Raw genomic sequence first — 18251 nt, 5'->3', positions numbered from 1 at the left:
GAGAAACAGAGGGCCTAGAGAAACCTATAATGGCAATCTACTACGTCCTTAATCTACAAATTTTTTTAAAAGACTTTGACAAGAAATTGTAACAAATGTCAAGAATCTAGAGTTCTGGAGAGCTGGCAGACTCAGTCTTACTGAAATTATTCTACTTCCTGAAGCCTTAGCATTATTTAATGTGTTGCAGGTAGCCTTAACATTTGGCATGAATGATGAACGTTCTTAACTGACTATTCCATACAACAATTTTATTGTCTAAGAAAGGCTACTTTATCTTATTTTTTTGAGTAGGTATGTAAGCAGTAAAATGAAAAAAAGCTTAGAGAAGTAGGAAAAAATAATGGAGTTTTTAGGCATTAGTGATTAGAAAGCCCTTCTCTGCTTTACATATATCATGATTTTGTTTGTTTCATTTCCCAATGTATATAAGCTTTGAATAACATGCATTTGAAAGTATTCCTGGAGTGTAAAATTTGTATTTCATAAATTAAGGATGTGATAGGATTCTCACTCTCAAAGTAAGATTAAAAGCACTCCTTCCCAATTATAATGTAAGTTGCTAGTATGTAAATTAAAATGCAGTCTTCTGTCAGTTGAATTATCCATTTTAGAAAATAAATTATGTTTTCAGTAGTCTGCATAATAACCACTTTAATCTCTGTTTCAAAAATATGGTGATGTTTGAAAACAAGTAATAGGAATGAGACTATTACATTTTACTACTTTTAAGTGAGGTCTACTGGTGTTTTCATATTTGCTTCGTTCTCACAATAGCAAGCAGAACTTACAAAGTTTTGACTGTCATAATGTTTATACCCCAAACACAAAATTATTTATATAAATTACAGTCTTTAGCTAATAAATCTTAGGTTTGGATAAAGTACATAGAAGATAAAGATAACTATAACTTTGTCATTGGAGTGTCATCTAGTGGTGAAATTAGGAGATAGAGTATATTATGCTTGAAAACTTTGAAATAAAAATCTTAAAGTAATATCAGTTTTGTACTTCATTCCTGATGTTCATGCATGTACATGCACTGGGGCACTTGACTGGCAGTAGAGCATATGACTCTTGATCTCAGGGTCGTGAGTTCAAGCCTCACATTGGGTGTAGAGCTTACTTTAAAAAAAAAAAAGTACATACATAAAAATACTTAACATGTGTCCACTAGGGAAAATCAAATATATCTCTTTTTTAATATATATTTTAACCTATAAATGTGTTTGTTTCCATTTCACTAACAATGTGCTGTTTTATAGAATAATGATACTGAAGAAGAAGAAAGATTATGGAGAGACCTTATTATGGAGAGAGTTACAAAATCAGCAGATGCCTGTCTTACAACTATCAACATTATGACATCCCCTAACATGCCAAAAGCTGTATATATTGAGGATGTAATTGAAAGAGTTATACAATACACTAAATTTCATTTGCAGAATACGCTCTATCCTCAGTATGATCCTGTTTACAGACTAGATCCTCATGGAGGTTGGTTTGCCTTTTTATATTGAAAGCTGTTGAGTATAATGTCAAAATTTTCTATAATTTTATTATGTTGGATGGGTCAGAATGCAAGAACTTAAAATGGCCAAAAATTATTAGATCCCATAAATTATAATAAATACTGGCTTTAATTTACCTAGAGTATAGAACTTTTAGTTAATCTAGTACTGTTTAAGTGTAATTTCTTTAGCAAATATTTACATATATTAGAAGTAATTTCTACTGGTTAGGGAAAAATCCCAGATAATATGAGCTTTTGGTTCTATTTATCCCTTCCCCCTAATTTTATGCAGAATATAGGTTATCCACAAAATGAATTGATTCAAGATGCATATTCTTTGTCTTCTTTATAACCTTTATAAATGAACAGTGAAATAGTTAACGTATATATATTTAAAAAGAGAGGAGGGCACCTGGGTGGCTCAGTTGGTTAAGCGTCCAGCTTCGGCTCAGGGCATGATCTCATGATTCACGGGTTCCAGCCCTGTGTTGGGCTCTGTTCTGACGGCTCAGAGCCTGGAGCCTGTGTCCAATTCTGTGTCTCCCTCTGTCTCTGCCCTCTCCTGTTCACGCTGTCTCTTTCTCTCAAAAATAAATAAATGTTAAAAAAAAATTTTTTTTTAATAAAAAGAGGGGAATATACTAGGTGTTCATGAATAATCTATAATTAATTACTTATTGTTTAATAATTGCAAGTTAATGGAAAGGGAAATAGAATCTTACCATTCTGCACCAATGAGAAAAAACAGAAAGGTAAGTATTTTATAAGAATTTTGGTAGCCACTGAAATGTGCCATAGATTATCTGTTACAAGCATGATTACTTACAGGGCGCATGGATGGCTCAGTCAGTTAAGCATCGGACTCTTGGTTTTGGCTTAGGTCATGATCTCACCATTCGTGAGATCAAGTCCTGCATTGGGCTCATGCTGATACTGCAGAGCCTGCTTGGAATATTCTGTCTCTCTGTCTGTCTCTCTCGAAATAAATAAACTTACAAAAAAAAGAACGACTACTATCTAAATATCCCTAGAGAATAAATTTCTTTTTTTTTTAAATATTTGTTTATTTCTGAGAGAGAGGGAGCAAGGAGGGGAGGGTCAGAGAGAGAGGGAGAGATAGAATCCCAAGCTGCATTGACAGCGTAGACCTCCACATGGGGCTCAATGTCGCAAACTGAGATAATGACCTGAGTCGGATGCTTAGCCAACTGAGCCACCTAGAGGCCCCGAGAATATTTCTGTTTTAATAAATACCAGCTTTATTTGCCATGTTGTATATTTATGTACCACCCCCTCCCCCTAGAAAAGTGTTCCCTTAATTCATAAAACAGTTTTATTACTGTTTTTTAAAAATTATTAAAAGTTGATAAATTACTTGTTTTGAATTTTTTTTCATTTTAGGAGGCTTGTTAAGTTCAAAAGCAAAACGGGCTAAATGTTCTACCCACAAGCAGAGAGTAATAGTAATGCTTTATAATAAAGTTTGTGACATTGTTAGCAGCTTATCAGAATTGCTAGAGATACAACTTCTCACAGACACAACAATTCTTCAGGTAAGTGTTTTTTGAAGCATTTTATTACATTTCTAGACCAAACGACTTAAGAATACAGGGTCTGAGTTCAGTATAACCTTGCTTACTCAGTAATAATGGCATCACTATGTTAATTTTTTCCATTCAGAGTATATCTAAAGTGAAGAAATACAAGTCCGGGGAAGTTTTAAAAAACATTTAGGGCACAGGATAGGTGAATGTAGAATTTAAATTCTAGAATTTAGAGTTTAGAGATAAATGATCATTTCCTTTGAAATATGCCAGGATATTTTCATCCAGAGTAGCAAAATGTTTTGTTTCTTTATATTCTTGTGACATTTATCAACCCAACATGGGGAGATCAGAGGAATGGCCACTATAAAGGAAGGTATGTGCTGATGTGTTTGAGGGTGAAAGGAGCAGAAACAGAACTAGGTAGATACTGATGATTAATGAGCGTAAAGAAAATGCTGTCTCAGTTTTTTCTGGTAAGTTTATGAATGTTTTGAAATTTAGTTAATGTAGAATGTTTCTGAAATTAACTAGAGATGTATACTGATTACTTTTTTATGTGTACAGGTATCATCAATGGGAATAACACCATTTTTTGTGGAAAATGTCAGTGAACTACAATTGTGTGCCATTAAGTTAGTCACTGCAGTAAGTATAATCAATTCATACTTTTTGTTATCCCCCCCCAGAAAAATATATCCAAACTTGCCAACATTAATGCAGAATCAAGTTTTCCATAGATTTATTTCAACATAAGGACTGTTTTTGTGTGCCTTATATTTTAAACACTTCTAAACTTTTAAAAATAACTTCAGTTAATAATTCCTGAATATCTACAATTAAATCAAAATTATTTAAAATCACTTAAATCTTGTCTTTCATCTCTAAGGTAGCATACTCCTATAAATGAAACTAGTATATTCTAACTTCTACAAGAATGTTATTATAATTAATGATGGAAAAGTTGTACAGATTAAGTCATTGTCATTGAAGATGTTGAAAACATTTTTATTTTAAATGGCAGATATTTTTTATCACGTGATATAGTATTTCTGTTTTCAAATAATTATAATAATTTGAAATCTTATAATTACTAAACAGGTATTCTCAAGATATGAAAAACATAGGCAGTTAATTTTGGAAGAAATTTTTACTTCACTTGCAAGATTACCAACCAGCAAGAGGAGTTTGAGGAACTTCAGGTAACTAATTATAGCAAAGACCAAGTACAATGAAGAATTGCATTATATTATAATCCTTATATATTTATTCCTCATCATTCCTGATTTTTATTTTAGTGATCAGATAAAAGCGAGGCAATTCAGTCAGAGCAGCATGAAGAATAACTCAGATATGTGCAAAAACAGTGCACATTTGGGGGACTTAAAGAAGTTCCTTCATCCTCAAGTGTAAAAATCTATGATGAGGTTTTTCAGTCTTGGTGCTGTGGACATTTTGGATAGATAATACTTTGTTGTACAAGACTGTTGTTGTATACATTGTAAGATGCTTAGCAGCATCCCTGACTTATACCTTCTAGGTGACAAGAGAACCACTGCCTCCCCTTCTAATTGGCACAACCAAAATTTTCTCCAGACACTGGCAGATGTCCCCTGAGGGTCAAAATCATCCTTGGTTAAGCCATAATAGAAAATAGGGCTTGAAAAAGTCAAAGGCAGTTCAAGTGTTTTATAGGCCATACTAAGGAACTTAGATTTAATCCTTTATATAGTAGGAAGTCATGGAGACTAAAGGCTCTTAATTCACTAAGCACAGAGTAACTGAGAAATGTTATACACTGCTGTGGTCAGCATGATTTTCTTTGTTGTCATAGGGTATCATTAGCATAACTATCATTATAATATTCCTGACTGATTAAGTGTATTAACCTGGCATATAGGATTATGTTTAGATTGCTTTGAAGACTATCTTACATAAAATAATTATTTTTACCTTAATTTTTTAGCCTCACTGTGTATAGTCTATTAAACCTAAAGAAAAACTATGCATATAAGAGAAGTCTTACACCTTTACCATATCTTTAGAATTGAAGATTTAGAATTTGATTTTTTACATTCTGTGCCACTGGCCTTGTACCCTAGGATAGATGATTAAGAGCTGACTGTGTAGCAAATTTTAATAAGAAAATGAGTACCAGAATGCATGGGCATTTGGAAATCTTGAAGACTTTCCTCATTTTAAAAATCATTTTGAGAAATGTTTGATACTATCCATTTATAAATTTTTGTCTGCAGTGCATATAAAGTATAGAAATTTGTATTAAATATTGTATTTTTCCTTTGACCACTTTAATTATCTAAGTATTTATAGGCATTGAATTGGTATTTTTTCTAATTTATTAAAAACAGACATAAGGACACTATTGTAAGCATTAAAGATAATGTCTAGAAATATTGGTAAAGCGTCCTGAATTTTCAGATGATAACATGACGAGTCAAGTTGAACTTCTCTTCGTTCTTTGTATGATTTAAATATTTTCTTCTTCATTAAAGGTTAAATAGTAGTGATATGGATGGAGAGCCTATGTATATTCAAATGGTTACAGCACTGGTTTTGCAACTAATTCAGTGTGTTGTACATTTACCATCATCAGAGAAGGACTCTAATTCAGAAGAGGACTCAAATAAAAAAGTAAGGAATCTTTTATAACTCCATACTTTATAGGAAGCAGCACCTAAATTCTCTACGATTCTTGTAAAACTGAAGTTCTTAATTAGGACTTTTAAGACTGGTCTTTAGGATCCTTATATAGAGCACAGGATTAGTTTTTAGGAAACCTGAGTTCTGGTACTGACGATTTTATCTACTAGTCACAAAACATATAGATCATTTTAATATGAGTTTGTTTGCTCAGTTGTAAATTGGGTATGATAATACCTAACAAGCCTTTTGTATCACCTTGTAAGTTCAAGTGAGATAGTGGATGTGTAAGTGATTATTATAACTGTCTGTACTAATGCATACATATAATTGTAATAATATGTAATATGTAATAAAATGTAATTAATTTTCATGCAGAAGTAATGAACACTCTCACTGTTGAGTAAATTATAGCTAAGATTTGCTTTTGATTTTATGGCTTTTACCTATCTGCTTATAATTTTTCCAGGTTCTTATAGTATTACAAAAAATTCAAAAGAAACAGGAATGATTCTGTTTCTATATTCTGTTATTTTCAGAATTTTGTGTATGTATATAATAGCAGATCAAGAAAGTTGAGGTCACTGTCCCAATCTGATTTTTCTCTCCCGTCTTTCCTTCCTTATCTTTGGTAACAGGTATCATGAGAATGTTTAGCTCCTTCCATGTATTTATTTATTTATCTGCATAAATTTAATGTATAATTTTTTTAATTTACAGAAGTGATATAGCTAATTTTTTCAGTCAATATTGTTATTAATACATAAAACTAATACCAGATTCCTTTTACTTAAACATATATAACTGTATCACAACTTAAGAGTTTCTCTAGGTATACTTAGAAGTAGAATATTAAATAGTGTACATGCATTTTTAACTTGTCAGTTTGCTCAACAAAGTGGTATTTTAGCTTTCTTTCTGTTAGATTTTATTTATTCTGGTCAGTCTGAAATGATACCATATTTTATTTTGTATATTCCTGGTAACTAGTGAGCTTTTTCATGTATTTATTCACCATTGGATTTCTGAAACTTTGAACAGACTGTTTATATCCCGTTCTTTAAATTTCTAATAAAGGAATTGAATTTTCTTTTGCATTATATTTCACCATTTCGTAAACTTTGAGCTTGGATTGTCTTTTTCTAAATTCTTTTTGTATTTTCAGTCAGTTTCTGCTCACCTAGATCATAAGAAATTATTGACACCACATTTGCTTAACCACATTTGTTAGTCTTGCATATTTTAATAAATTAAAATGAAGTCAATATTTTTATTTAGTTTTTATAAGGCATTTAAATGTGTTTACTAAGGGTGTCTGGGTGGTTCAGTCGATTGAGTGACCGACTTCCGCTCATGTCACAGTCAACGCAATTTGTCAGTTCGAGCCCCACACTGGGCTCTGTGCTGACAGCTCAGAGCCTGAAGCCTGCTTCAGATTCTGTGTCTCCCTCTCTCTCGCTACCCCTCCCCTGTCTCTTTCTCTCTCAAAAATAAATAAACATTAAAAAATTTTTAAGAAAAAAAATTTTTTATTTAAAAAAAATTTAAGAAAATGTGTTTGCTAATTGTAGCTTATTTCTTTATATATCAAAGAATAGTCTAAGCTTCTTAGTGTTTAAATGTATCACCCCTATTCAGTAGTAACATGGCAATAGCAACTGAACTAACCTTTTTTTTTTTTTTTGGTTATTTTTTATACCTATATAAATTCATTTTTCTCAATCTAGGTTGACCAAGATGTTGTCATTACCAACTCTTATGAAACAGCCATGAGAACAGCCCAAAACTTCCTTTCCATCTTCCTTAAAAAGTGAGCAAAATTAGCATAATCTGATTTTTATTTCCCCAGGATAGAAAATAGTTCCTTTATTGTATATAAATGGTTAATCCAGTTTCCTGCCGTAACCTGAACCTTGAATGTGTCACCTTGGCCCTTGAATTCCTGATGTTTAAAATGAGGCAGTTGAAATATTAAAAATCCTAAATCTTGTGAGCTAGCTTATATGTTTGACTCCACAAGTTAAAGTACCAGATTGAAATTCTGTAATTTTTCTTCAGTAAATTTGGGGGCATTCTAATTGATAGGAAAGTTTGTGGAGAGAGGTTTACTTGGCCTTCATAGGAATTTGTGGTAATCTCAGAAAAAGAGTAGTCATTTTAAAAAATGTGGTGTACTTACCGGAAAGTTAATGTTTATAATAGTCAATAAATGAATTACCTATAATAGAGGGAAGAATGAAATTTGAGAAATAGATTCATTTTAAGCTATGTTATTTATATTTAATGTACTCTCTTATACCTTATTATTAGATATGGGGAAGAGAAAGCTTAGTTAACAAAATTTCAATCATATTGATGGACAAGTCACCTAAATTCACAGCCTTTTCCTTATTTATCTTTGAACAGATGTGGTAGTAAGCAAGGTGAAGAAGATTACAGACCACTATTTGAAAATTTTGTTCAAGACCTTCTTTCAACAGTCAATAAGCCTGAATGGCCAGCTGCTGAACTACTCCTTAGTTTGTTAGGGAGACTGTTGGTAAGAGTATAGCATTTAAAGATTATTAGATTACTAGAAGACAACATAATGAGGATGTACTCTGATTCACAGATGATGAATTCTTTAAAAATGTGTAAGGAAATATGACCATTGCATCTTTATTTTTGCATGTGCATAACTGTACACAATACTGTCAATATTTGGTAGAAAACTTTGAAATCTTGTGACTTTTGGTGCTTGCATTTCATTACAGAAGATAACAGTACTTTAAAAACTGGGGTGGGGTTGGAAGTATATTGTTAGTTAAAAGCATCTCAATACTCAATCATAAATTATTATAGTTAATTCATTTCAAAGCATGAAACTGATTAATGTGAATTCTTTTTTATCATTAAGAATATCTAAAAACATGACACTTTCTAGTTCTCATGTAATACAATAGGAAAATGCAAAGAAGTATTATGATTTCTCTTTTTATTTTTAAACTATATTTAGACTTCTGCAATACAAATCGTTACAAAGCTTTTGGGACCCTTACATTCTGTGAACTAGAAAACATACATATAAACAGTTGAGCCTATATTTTTAACAAACATGACTGTGTTCTTAGGTTTAATCTGTACTTTTTTTTAATGAAAATGTTAAGAAAGCAACCACTTCATGGGACAATATCACAAGAAAAAATACTTAAATTTCAAATAATACAACATAGATTTGGAATTTGATGATAAATTGCTATTAAAAATGTCATAAATTGATTAAATAAAGATTATTTTGATGTTTAGGTTCATCAATTCAGTAACAAGTCAACAGAGATGGCTTTAAGAGTGGCATCTCTTGATTACCTTGGAACTGTTGCTGCACGATTAAGGAAAGATGCCGTTACAAGCAAAATGGATCAAGGGTCAATAGAACGAATTTTAAAACAGGTATTGAGATCAAGGATTAAAATTATGGGGATAAATATTAGTTAAGTACTTTCTTTAGGTATTCTTATATTAGTGTTACATTTCATTTTATAAATTCAAAATAAGATCATGCATTTCCAAAAGTGGACTTTTCAAAAACCCCACAGAGAAAGTTAATACCTTAGAGTGAATTATAGTGTCTAACAGGAAGTTTTAAGTGATTTATATAAATCATTAGTCTAATTTCTTTGTGTGAACTGCTTTTATGAATGTATGATGCTGTTTCTATTTTATTTAACTAAGTTTTATTTAAGTCTTTAATTTACTAAGGTGTTGATTTAGCACTCCCAAATTGTTTTCTACCTTTGAAATTTGTGTATCATTTTATATTGGGGAAGGGTGAGGAGGAAGACTTCTTTTCATTTTACTATATTAGATAGTTTTCATGTTTGGCAAAAAAAAATTGTTGCTTCACTTATTTTTTTTAAGTGTGAACGAGGTGGTAATAATGCTAAAAGTTACTTAAGAAAATTGGTAAATGTTCTCTAATCCTACCATACACAACTGTTTTCATTTTCTTTATACTTTTTTTTTTAACATTCATAATCATATTCATGCTGGCCATTAGAAATGCCTCTAATATTTTTTATTATACTTTGTATTTTGAAATAATTTTAAACTTACAGAAAAGTTATAGGAATAATGCAAAGAGTTCCCACAAACCTTTCACCCAAATTCCTTAATTGTCAACAATTTATAACATTGCTTTATCTTTATGTAACATTTCTTTTTCAAAATATACATGCTTGCGTATCTGTTTGTCATTTTTTTTTTTTTAACTATTTGAGCACACATAATGCCTCCCAATACCCTTGAATTTCAAAGTATGATTCCCTAGACAAGAGGTACTAATATTAACATCACCTAAGGACTTGCTGGAAATATAAATTCTCAGGACTCATCTACTGAATCAGAAATTCTAGGGGTGGGGCCAGCACTGTTTTTTGATAGACCCTCCAGGTGATTCTATTGAATGCTGAAGTTTGAAAAACACTGTTTAGTGTATATTTTCCACAAACAAGAACTCTTGCTTAAATATCCACAATACAGTTCTCAAAAGCAAGAAATTACCATTAATGTAATACTACCATTTAATATAACACTGCCATTCCCATTCTATTTCCTAGATTATAATTTATTGCTATCATTATTTTAATGTTCCATTTATCCTAGAATTAATCTGTGAGAGCCCCTTTTAGCTGACTTTTGTGTCTTTTTGATATGTTACCATCTTTCTTTGAGAACTTTACTTTGTGGCACAAGATGTTTCAGGAGCTCTCTTACTTTCATTGCCTCAGCCCTGGAATCTGCCGTTTCACCAAATATTGCTGTTCTTTTTATTGGAGAATGGTAATTTAGAAACCAAGATGTAGGTGCCAGGTGCCTTTCAGTATTTCTTAGAGTGAACCTACAACTTATTTGTTACATATGACCATGTAGATTGTACACTGTAAAACTTGAGGGGAAGGGTCATTTGTAAGTATTCTTACGGTTCTTGACATACATCCACATTGCTCTTGGAAGTTTACAGTGTACTAGTTTACAGTGCTATGATGAATTTCTCCATGGACCATTTCATCACACTCTGAGAACAAAGGTTATTAAAATCTTTGTTTTCTACTTAGAGATATTCTAAACCATATTGGCATTTCATGTGGTAAAGCTAGAGCATAAAGCTATAGACATGAATGCCAGCTCAGTTCATTTCTGGCTGTGTCTTGTTCTTGACAGGAACTAAAGATTCTATTCCTAGATCAAGTGAACAGCTCACCTGCTACTGTATATTTAATATCCTACATGAAATAAAGTACTATTTTTATATTACAAATAGAAGTATTTCTCTTCTAGAATGTTTTAAAATATCCCAAAGAAACCTATAACACATAGTAAAACAGATAACAGTTTCCATTTTTAAATTAAAAGTTTGGAATTGCCTCTTTTTTTCCAAACAGAAAACCAATGTGTAGGACCTTCCTGTCTCTGAATACTTAACACATTATTCTGTTAATTTTTATGTCAGCTACTTATGCACCTCTTTCAAAGCAAGATGACATGTAATTCATAAAAATAAGGGCCAGTCTCAGCTATGAGTATAAATTTTTTTTGTGAAGTAGCATTCTTCTGTTTTTTTTTCCTTTTAGTTGCTATACTTAACATTTTGATTTTTTATCATTTATCAGTTTTTTCCCTAGATTTGTATTTACAACTAGATGAATTATTAAAATACACTAGTGATGTAATTTTTGTTCTTCCTTGGTTTATTTTGTAGGTTTCAGGAGGAGAAGATGAAATACAACAACTACAGAAAGCATTGCTTGATTACTTGGATGAAAACACTGAGACTGATCCTTCACTAGTGGTAGGAATCTTTTCTTCCTTTTTTGGAGATAACACATCAAATTCAAATTGGGTCTGAAAGAAAATTGGGAAGTGTCATGAAGAGGAAGGTTGTTTGGAATCCTGATCTTTTATTTAAGACAAAGGGATACTTGATGATGTAAATTAAAGAGAATGGTTATGGATTGATTTGTCTTACGGAATTTTGGTACAGATATGTATTATATAAAAATGGTGTGAGAGGGGAAATGGTTAGAAATCTTTCCATAAGTTATCTTTGAGACTGAGGTAGGTCATTGCCCCTCACAATGGACATGGCCCAGGTGGTGCTTGAGATGATCTATGAGCATATAAAAAGAAGCTATTAGAATTTTATGTGTATATTTCTTTTTAAATATAATCCTTAGTTCTATTTTTATGTATATTGTGCATCCAAATTATTAGTATAATAGGCTCATATATAAGATTTATAAACCATATTAGAAAACACTGTGCATGTATTAGGGCACTTTATTTTGTTTTTTTAATGTTTATTTATTTTGGAAGGGGAGAGAGACAGAGTATGAGCAGGAGAGGGGCAGAAGAGAGGGAGACACAGAACTGAAGCAGGCTCCAGGCTCCGAGGTGTCAGCATAGAGCCCAATGTAGGGCTCATACTCAAGAGTTGTAAGATCATGACCTGAGCCGAAGTTAGATATGCTCAACTGACTGAGCCACCCAGGCACCCCAGGGCACTTTGTTTTAAGTTTATTTATTTTGAGAGAGAGAGAGAAAGAGAGAGAGTTGGGGGGAGGGGCAGAGAGAGGGAGCAAGAGAATCCCAAGCAGGCTCTGCACTGCTAGTGCAGAGCCCAGTATTGGACTTGATCCCACAAACTGCAAGATCATGACCTGAGCCAAAATCAACAGTCAGACGCTAAACTGAGTGAGCCACCCAGGCACCCCAGTGTACTTTTTAATTTTTTTATTTTTATTTTTTACTGATGGGATATGTAGGATAAAGAGGTTGGAGGTAACTAAGCTATTTAGTAAACTACTGCACGTTTTTAGTCTACATTGCAAGGAACAAATAATAGATGTGCCTCCATGTTAAAATGTTTCAGTAATAATTGGCTACGTATTTCTTGAAGAAGTAAGGTGGTTTTTGAAAGTAAATGGAATCTTGTACCTTTGGCATCTTATCCTATTCTAAACTTTTCCAGTTGACATATCATCTGTCTAATTTTAGTGACCTGTGTGTGATGCTTTTTTCTTTGTTAAGTAATTGATGCTTGTCTTAAGTGTTAAGACAAAGCAAAATAATAAGTTTTGTATCATTCAGATATTCAAACCTTTTGGCTTTCTTAAAATTTGTTTTTGTCTGCTACAAGTTGCTTTAAAGTACACCTGTATATTTATTCCTGATAGTGAGCACTTTATCAGTGGGTTGGAAATTTCATTTAAAAATTCTCTTCATTTTATCAAGCTCAGATCTTACCTATTTTCTTTTTAGTTTTCTCGTAAATTCTATATAGCCCAATGGTTCCGTGACACAACTCTGGAAACAGAAAAAGCAATGAAATCACAAAAAGATGAAGAATCATCTGAAGGAACACATCATGCGAAGGAAGTTGAGACAACTGGTCAAATCATGCATCGAGCTGAAAACCGGAAAAAGTTTCTTAGAAGCATTATCAAAACCACACCTTCTCAGTTCAGCACATTAAAGTAAGATCCAGAGAGAAAGCATCTTTACTTTTTCAGTTATCTCTTTGATATCTATCTACTTGGCAAAAAACTTAAAAAAATAATTTAATGACTTTTTGTTGTAGGATGAATTCTGATACTGTGGACTATGATGATGCTTGTTTGATTGTTCGATACTTGGCCTCTATGAGGCCGTTTGCCCAGAGCTTTGATATTTATTTGACACAGGTAAACTAAACCAGAATTCCTTGTACAATGATACTGATTTTTCTGATTATGGATATTTGTGGAATAGCGTATGATGTCTATTCACTGTTGAGAACAGATATTTTAAAAGATCATGAGAGTAGCATTTGTTTCTGTGTTCCATATTTGTTAAGATGTCTTTTTTTTACATGCCTTTTACATACTGATTCACGTTTTACAGATAAATGGATATATGTATAAATATACGTATATGGTATAGGTAGACTGGTTGATGTTATAAAAATAAATTACTCAATTACCAAATTATTACTTAAATAATACTAAATATTCTGAATTAGGTACTCATAGCAAGGTTTTAGTGGGGCTACATGTCCTTGCACATGAGCATAGCAATGAAAAAACAGGTTTAATTGAGAATGCCAGGATAAAGAAAAGACCTTAAAGTATAGAATGCCTCAGTTACTATACTGACCTGTAAGTTAAAACTTTGGATCAGTAAGATAACATCTTCTACCCATATAAATATTAAAGGGAGGTAAATCCAATATTTATTTTCATTTCTTTTACATGTTTTCATGTATATTTTGTTAAATGTTGTATGTTCTAAAATTTGTGAAAATACCGATGTTTGCTTGGCAGATCCTTCGAGTTCTTGGTGAAAACGCAATTGCCGTTCGAACAAAAGCCATGAAGTGTTTATCTGAGGTTGTTGCTGTAGACCCCAGTATTCTAGCAAGGGTAAAGAAGAGCACAAATGATTCTTCTCATTTGACTATTGCATTCAAGTTAAGATATTAGCTCTACTTAGTATAAATTATATTTTCTTTATTTTTCCTTTAGCTTGATATGCAGCGAGGAGTTCATGGACGATTAATGGATAACTCCACTAGTGTTCGAGAAGCAGCAGTAGAATTATTAGGTCGATTTGTTCTTTGTCGACCTCAGCTTGCTGAGCAGTATTATGATATGCTGATTGAAAGAATTTTGGTATGTTGTTTGGTCATTTTTATTATGATTCATAAATATAATTTTGCCTTTCTTGTATCACATTTTTTAATTATTAAGCTAGAAAAGTAAGTGTCAATTACTTATTTATATTGCCTAATCTCTATACTGTAGCATCTTTCTAGAGGAGGACATGTTCCCCACCTCACTCCTCACCCCCAAAAACCTGTCCATGTTTATTTTACACACACACACCCTAAAGATAGTTTAAACCAGAATGAAAATTAAAAGCTAAGGTTGTAACTCTATAGTGCTGATTCAGTGGGTTGGAAGGCAAGGGAAAGCCTACAGGTAGGTACTCTTGGTGCCAAGAATCAAATCTAGAAACTGGTGGCTGGACAGCAGAACATTGGGCAGATTCTAATCTCCAGTCTCCCAGATTTAGAAAGTAGGAAAAATGTTCTCCATTCCTACCCTACCTTGAGCTAAACTAAGGATCCTAACAATTGGACAGAGTACCAGCAGGGGAAGGGGACACAAATTTCAAGCCCAGCTCAGCCATAGGCCCAAACAAAGAACTGAGGAAGGACAAGTTTCTTTTCTTCTTTTCTTTTTTTTTTTTTAATGTTAATTCATTTATTGAGAGCGAGACAAGAGCACAAGTTGGGGAGGGGCAGAGAGAGAGGGAGACACAGAATCTGAGGCAGGCTCCAGGCTCTATGCTGACATGGGGCTTGAACCCATGAACTGTGAGATAATGACCTGAGCCGAAGTTGGACACTTAACCAGCTGAGCCACCCAGGTGCCCCAAAGGACATATTTCAAGAGGAGGACTGCTCGATACTATAAAACAAGTCGTTGTTGAAAATTAGGACTCCTTTTTTTCAGCTAACTCCTCCATTTTAATGATGCAAGTTTACAATGAGTAAATGATAGGAACTACAATGGCATAAATATTTTGGACAGGAACCTAGAATAAATTTATATGAATGTATATAAATAGGAACAATTATTTTGTTGACAGCTAAGTGCAGAATTTTGGTATCTGACAATATGTTTGGATCCTTTGTGTGTTATCTGCATGTTTCTTTAAAGCTGAATTATGACAAGATTTAGATACCTGCATTATAAACCAGAAAGCCATTTGAGTCTTAAGAACAAACTAAAGAAATACTATTCTAAGATAATCCTTTCTTGTATGTCATGGAATTCTCTGGTCCTGAAGCCTTTCCCTGGAAAATAAAAGGAAACAGGAAACACTGATGTTACAAAATATCTGTGTAATCTCCACATCACCCACTGCAAGCATACTGACTTCTGTAACTCAAAAGAAACGCATTAGGCACAAGATTAGGTATTCCCACCGTGACAAGAGTTTATCACCTTTAGTCTAGTGTCAGAATATTATATGACTAAGAGTTAAAGATAATTGCAGCTTCAACTAGCATAAAATCTTGATTGAAACAAAGAATTTAAGGAAAGAGTGCAATAAACTTTTTCGTGTTAGTGCTTCTTTTCAAGAATGAAAGGCAAAATCAATAGGATTCTCAAATTTGGAGGATCAATAGGATTCTTCAAATTTAATGAAATCCGATAGCATCTACCTAAGCGATATATCCTAAAATATTTTAGTGATTGTCAGACTATATAATGGAAATAAATATGCACATTAAGTGTCCAATGCTTTTTATTTCTAAAACACTTTAATTATTGAAAATTTGTGAAGAGTGTTAGTGCAATGAACCCTCATGTATCTAACACCGTATCTATATTTTTTGCCAAATTAGTTTAAATTAAATCACAAACATTTTGCTACTTCCTCCATGTATACTTCAGCCTGCCTCTCCAAAAGTGTGGGTACTGTTCTTATAAACAAAAACTGTTAATCTCACCCAACCAAATTAACACCCCCTAAATATCTTGTAATAACCATTTGATACTCAATTCTCCAGTTGTCCCAAAAACTGCAGGGGGAGTTTCTAGTTTACTTTTTTTTTTTTGAACAGAATCCAGTCAAAGATCATACTTTGTATTTGGTGATCAAGTTTTAAAATTTAGAGTACTCTCTTTTATAGACTTCCCCCATTACATTGACTAATTTAAAAAGACCAGGTCAGGGGTGCCTGGGTGGCTTAGTCGGTTAAGCCTCTGGTTCTCGATTTCAGCTCGAGTCATGATCTCGTGGTTTGTGGGATCAAGCCCCTTATTGAGATTTGTGCTGACAGCGTGGAGCTTGTTGGGTTCCCCTCTCTCTCTCTGTCTCTGCCCCTCCACCCCCCCAACCCCCCCCCCCCCCGCACATGCTCCTTTCTCTCTCTCAAAACTTTAAAAAAGAAAAAAAAAAAAAGACCAGGTCAGTCTTGTTATTTCCTCATGGCTTTGTTTAATTTGGTTTTTTGTTCGTTTCTTTCTTTTATTTTCTATGAACTGTAACATAGCGACAGTGGTTTGATTAGATTTAGGTTTAACATATTTCTTAAAAATACTTCATATGCTGTTTAAGTGCCAGGCACTATTCTAAATGCTTTTAATTTGTTATCCCATTTAATTTTGACAAGTTTATATTCTAGTGTCATGTTCAGTGTTATTCAGTATTTTTGCATGTATTGGATATCATATTATAAAAGTAAAGCAATACATTAATCCATGTTTGTAGTAACATTAATAAGAAAGAATATAAAGAGGAAATATATAGACCATCTTTATCACGTTAATAAGTATTCAATGTACTGCTTGTTGGTATTTATTTCCTGATTTCATTTTATCACATTTCTTACACCTGAGCATATTGAGCTTTCTGATATTTAAAAATACTTTTCTGTTCTTAGGATACTGGTATCAGTGTCAGGAAAAGGGTAATAAAGATTCTAAGAGACATCTGTATTGAACAACCAACGTTTCCAAAAATTACAGAAATGTGTGTAAAAATGATTCGCAGAGTCAATGATGAAGAGGGCATTAAGGTAAGATGAAATGATGACTGTTTTAAAGTTCAGTTTTCATTAACATTTTAAATAATTTAAATGTTTATTATAGCTAAATTTTGTAAAATATGTGTAACTATGAAAAACCTTTACAAGGAAATCAACATTTTTAGATTATCAATTCAAAAATGACATACTTCCATACGTTTTTATTTCTAAATCTTGTATTAATAAAATCTGATCTTTCTCAACCAGTTCAATTATATTTAATGCCATTGTAGTGATTACATTATATGCAGCAAGTTTATTATCAAATTAAAGTTATTTTATTTTTTAAATGGTATGTACTTGGTTTTCTAAGTTAAATACTTTGTTGAAAGTATAAACCTCAGTTCATTCGTGAATTTATATACGTATATGATGGTCCCAGTATTTTTTGTTTGTTTGTTTTATTTTTTTTAACAGCTTCCCCCCCCCCCTCAAAAAAAAGTAAGAAAAATGTTTTTTAGTTTGATCAAAACATTTGTGGGGCACCTGGGTGTCTCTGTCATTAAGTGTCCAACTTTGGCTCAGGTCATGATCTCACAGTTTGTGAGTTCAAGCCCCGTGTTGGGGTCTATGCTGACAGTGCAAAGCCTGGAGCCCACTTCAAGTTCTGTGTCTCCCTCTCTCTCTGTGCCTCCCCTGCTCATGCTCAGTCTCTCTCTTTCTCTCAAAAATAGAATAAATATTTAAAAAAAAAAAACCTTTGTGTACTATGCAGATATCACCTATTTAAAATTTTTACCAATTGAAAAAGATTATAATTTTGAAAAATTAATTGATGATTGTTTTCAAAAATTGAGGAATTTGTGCCAAAAATTTCTGGTAGTTTGTGCTTTGATTCGTTATTTGTAGCTTTGTTTTTGGCTTTTTTTTTTTTTTTTTTTTTCTTCATGAACAGAGATCATGCTCTACCAATAGAGCC

General features: G+C 32.6%; 1 protein-coding gene across 4 annotated transcripts in view; it reads left to right on the top strand.

The window, feature by feature from the left end:
- Positions 1-18251, top strand: part of NIPBL (NIPBL cohesin loading factor) — a 197297-nt gene that overhangs the window by 138078 nt on the left and 40968 nt on the right. For all 4 annotated transcript variants that reach the window (XM_027075474.2, XM_053201406.1, XM_053201408.1 and 1 more), the window contains 14 exons: positions 1266-1497; positions 2915-3066; positions 3625-3705; positions 4159-4259; positions 5571-5709; positions 7446-7528; positions 8125-8257; positions 9004-9147; positions 11456-11545; positions 13015-13229; positions 13334-13436; positions 14055-14153; positions 14256-14402; positions 17189-17323. In XM_027075474.2, the coding sequence (XP_026931275.1) occupies positions 1266-1497; positions 2915-3066; positions 3625-3705; positions 4159-4259; positions 5571-5709; positions 7446-7528; positions 8125-8257; positions 9004-9147; positions 11456-11545; positions 13015-13229; positions 13334-13436; positions 14055-14153; positions 14256-14402; positions 17189-17323 (1854 nt within the window). The remainder of the gene's footprint in view (positions 1-1265; positions 1498-2914; positions 3067-3624; positions 3706-4158; positions 4260-5570; positions 5710-7445; positions 7529-8124; positions 8258-9003; positions 9148-11455; positions 11546-13014; positions 13230-13333; positions 13437-14054; positions 14154-14255; positions 14403-17188; positions 17324-18251) is intronic.

This window comes from Acinonyx jubatus, chromosome A1 (genome assembly GCF_027475565.1).
Source record: "Acinonyx jubatus isolate Ajub_Pintada_27869175 chromosome A1, VMU_Ajub_asm_v1.0, whole genome shotgun sequence".
Classification (NCBI taxonomy): Eukaryota; Metazoa; Chordata; class Mammalia; order Carnivora; family Felidae; genus Acinonyx; species Acinonyx jubatus.
This window is presented reverse-complemented; position numbering and strand designations above follow the sequence as displayed.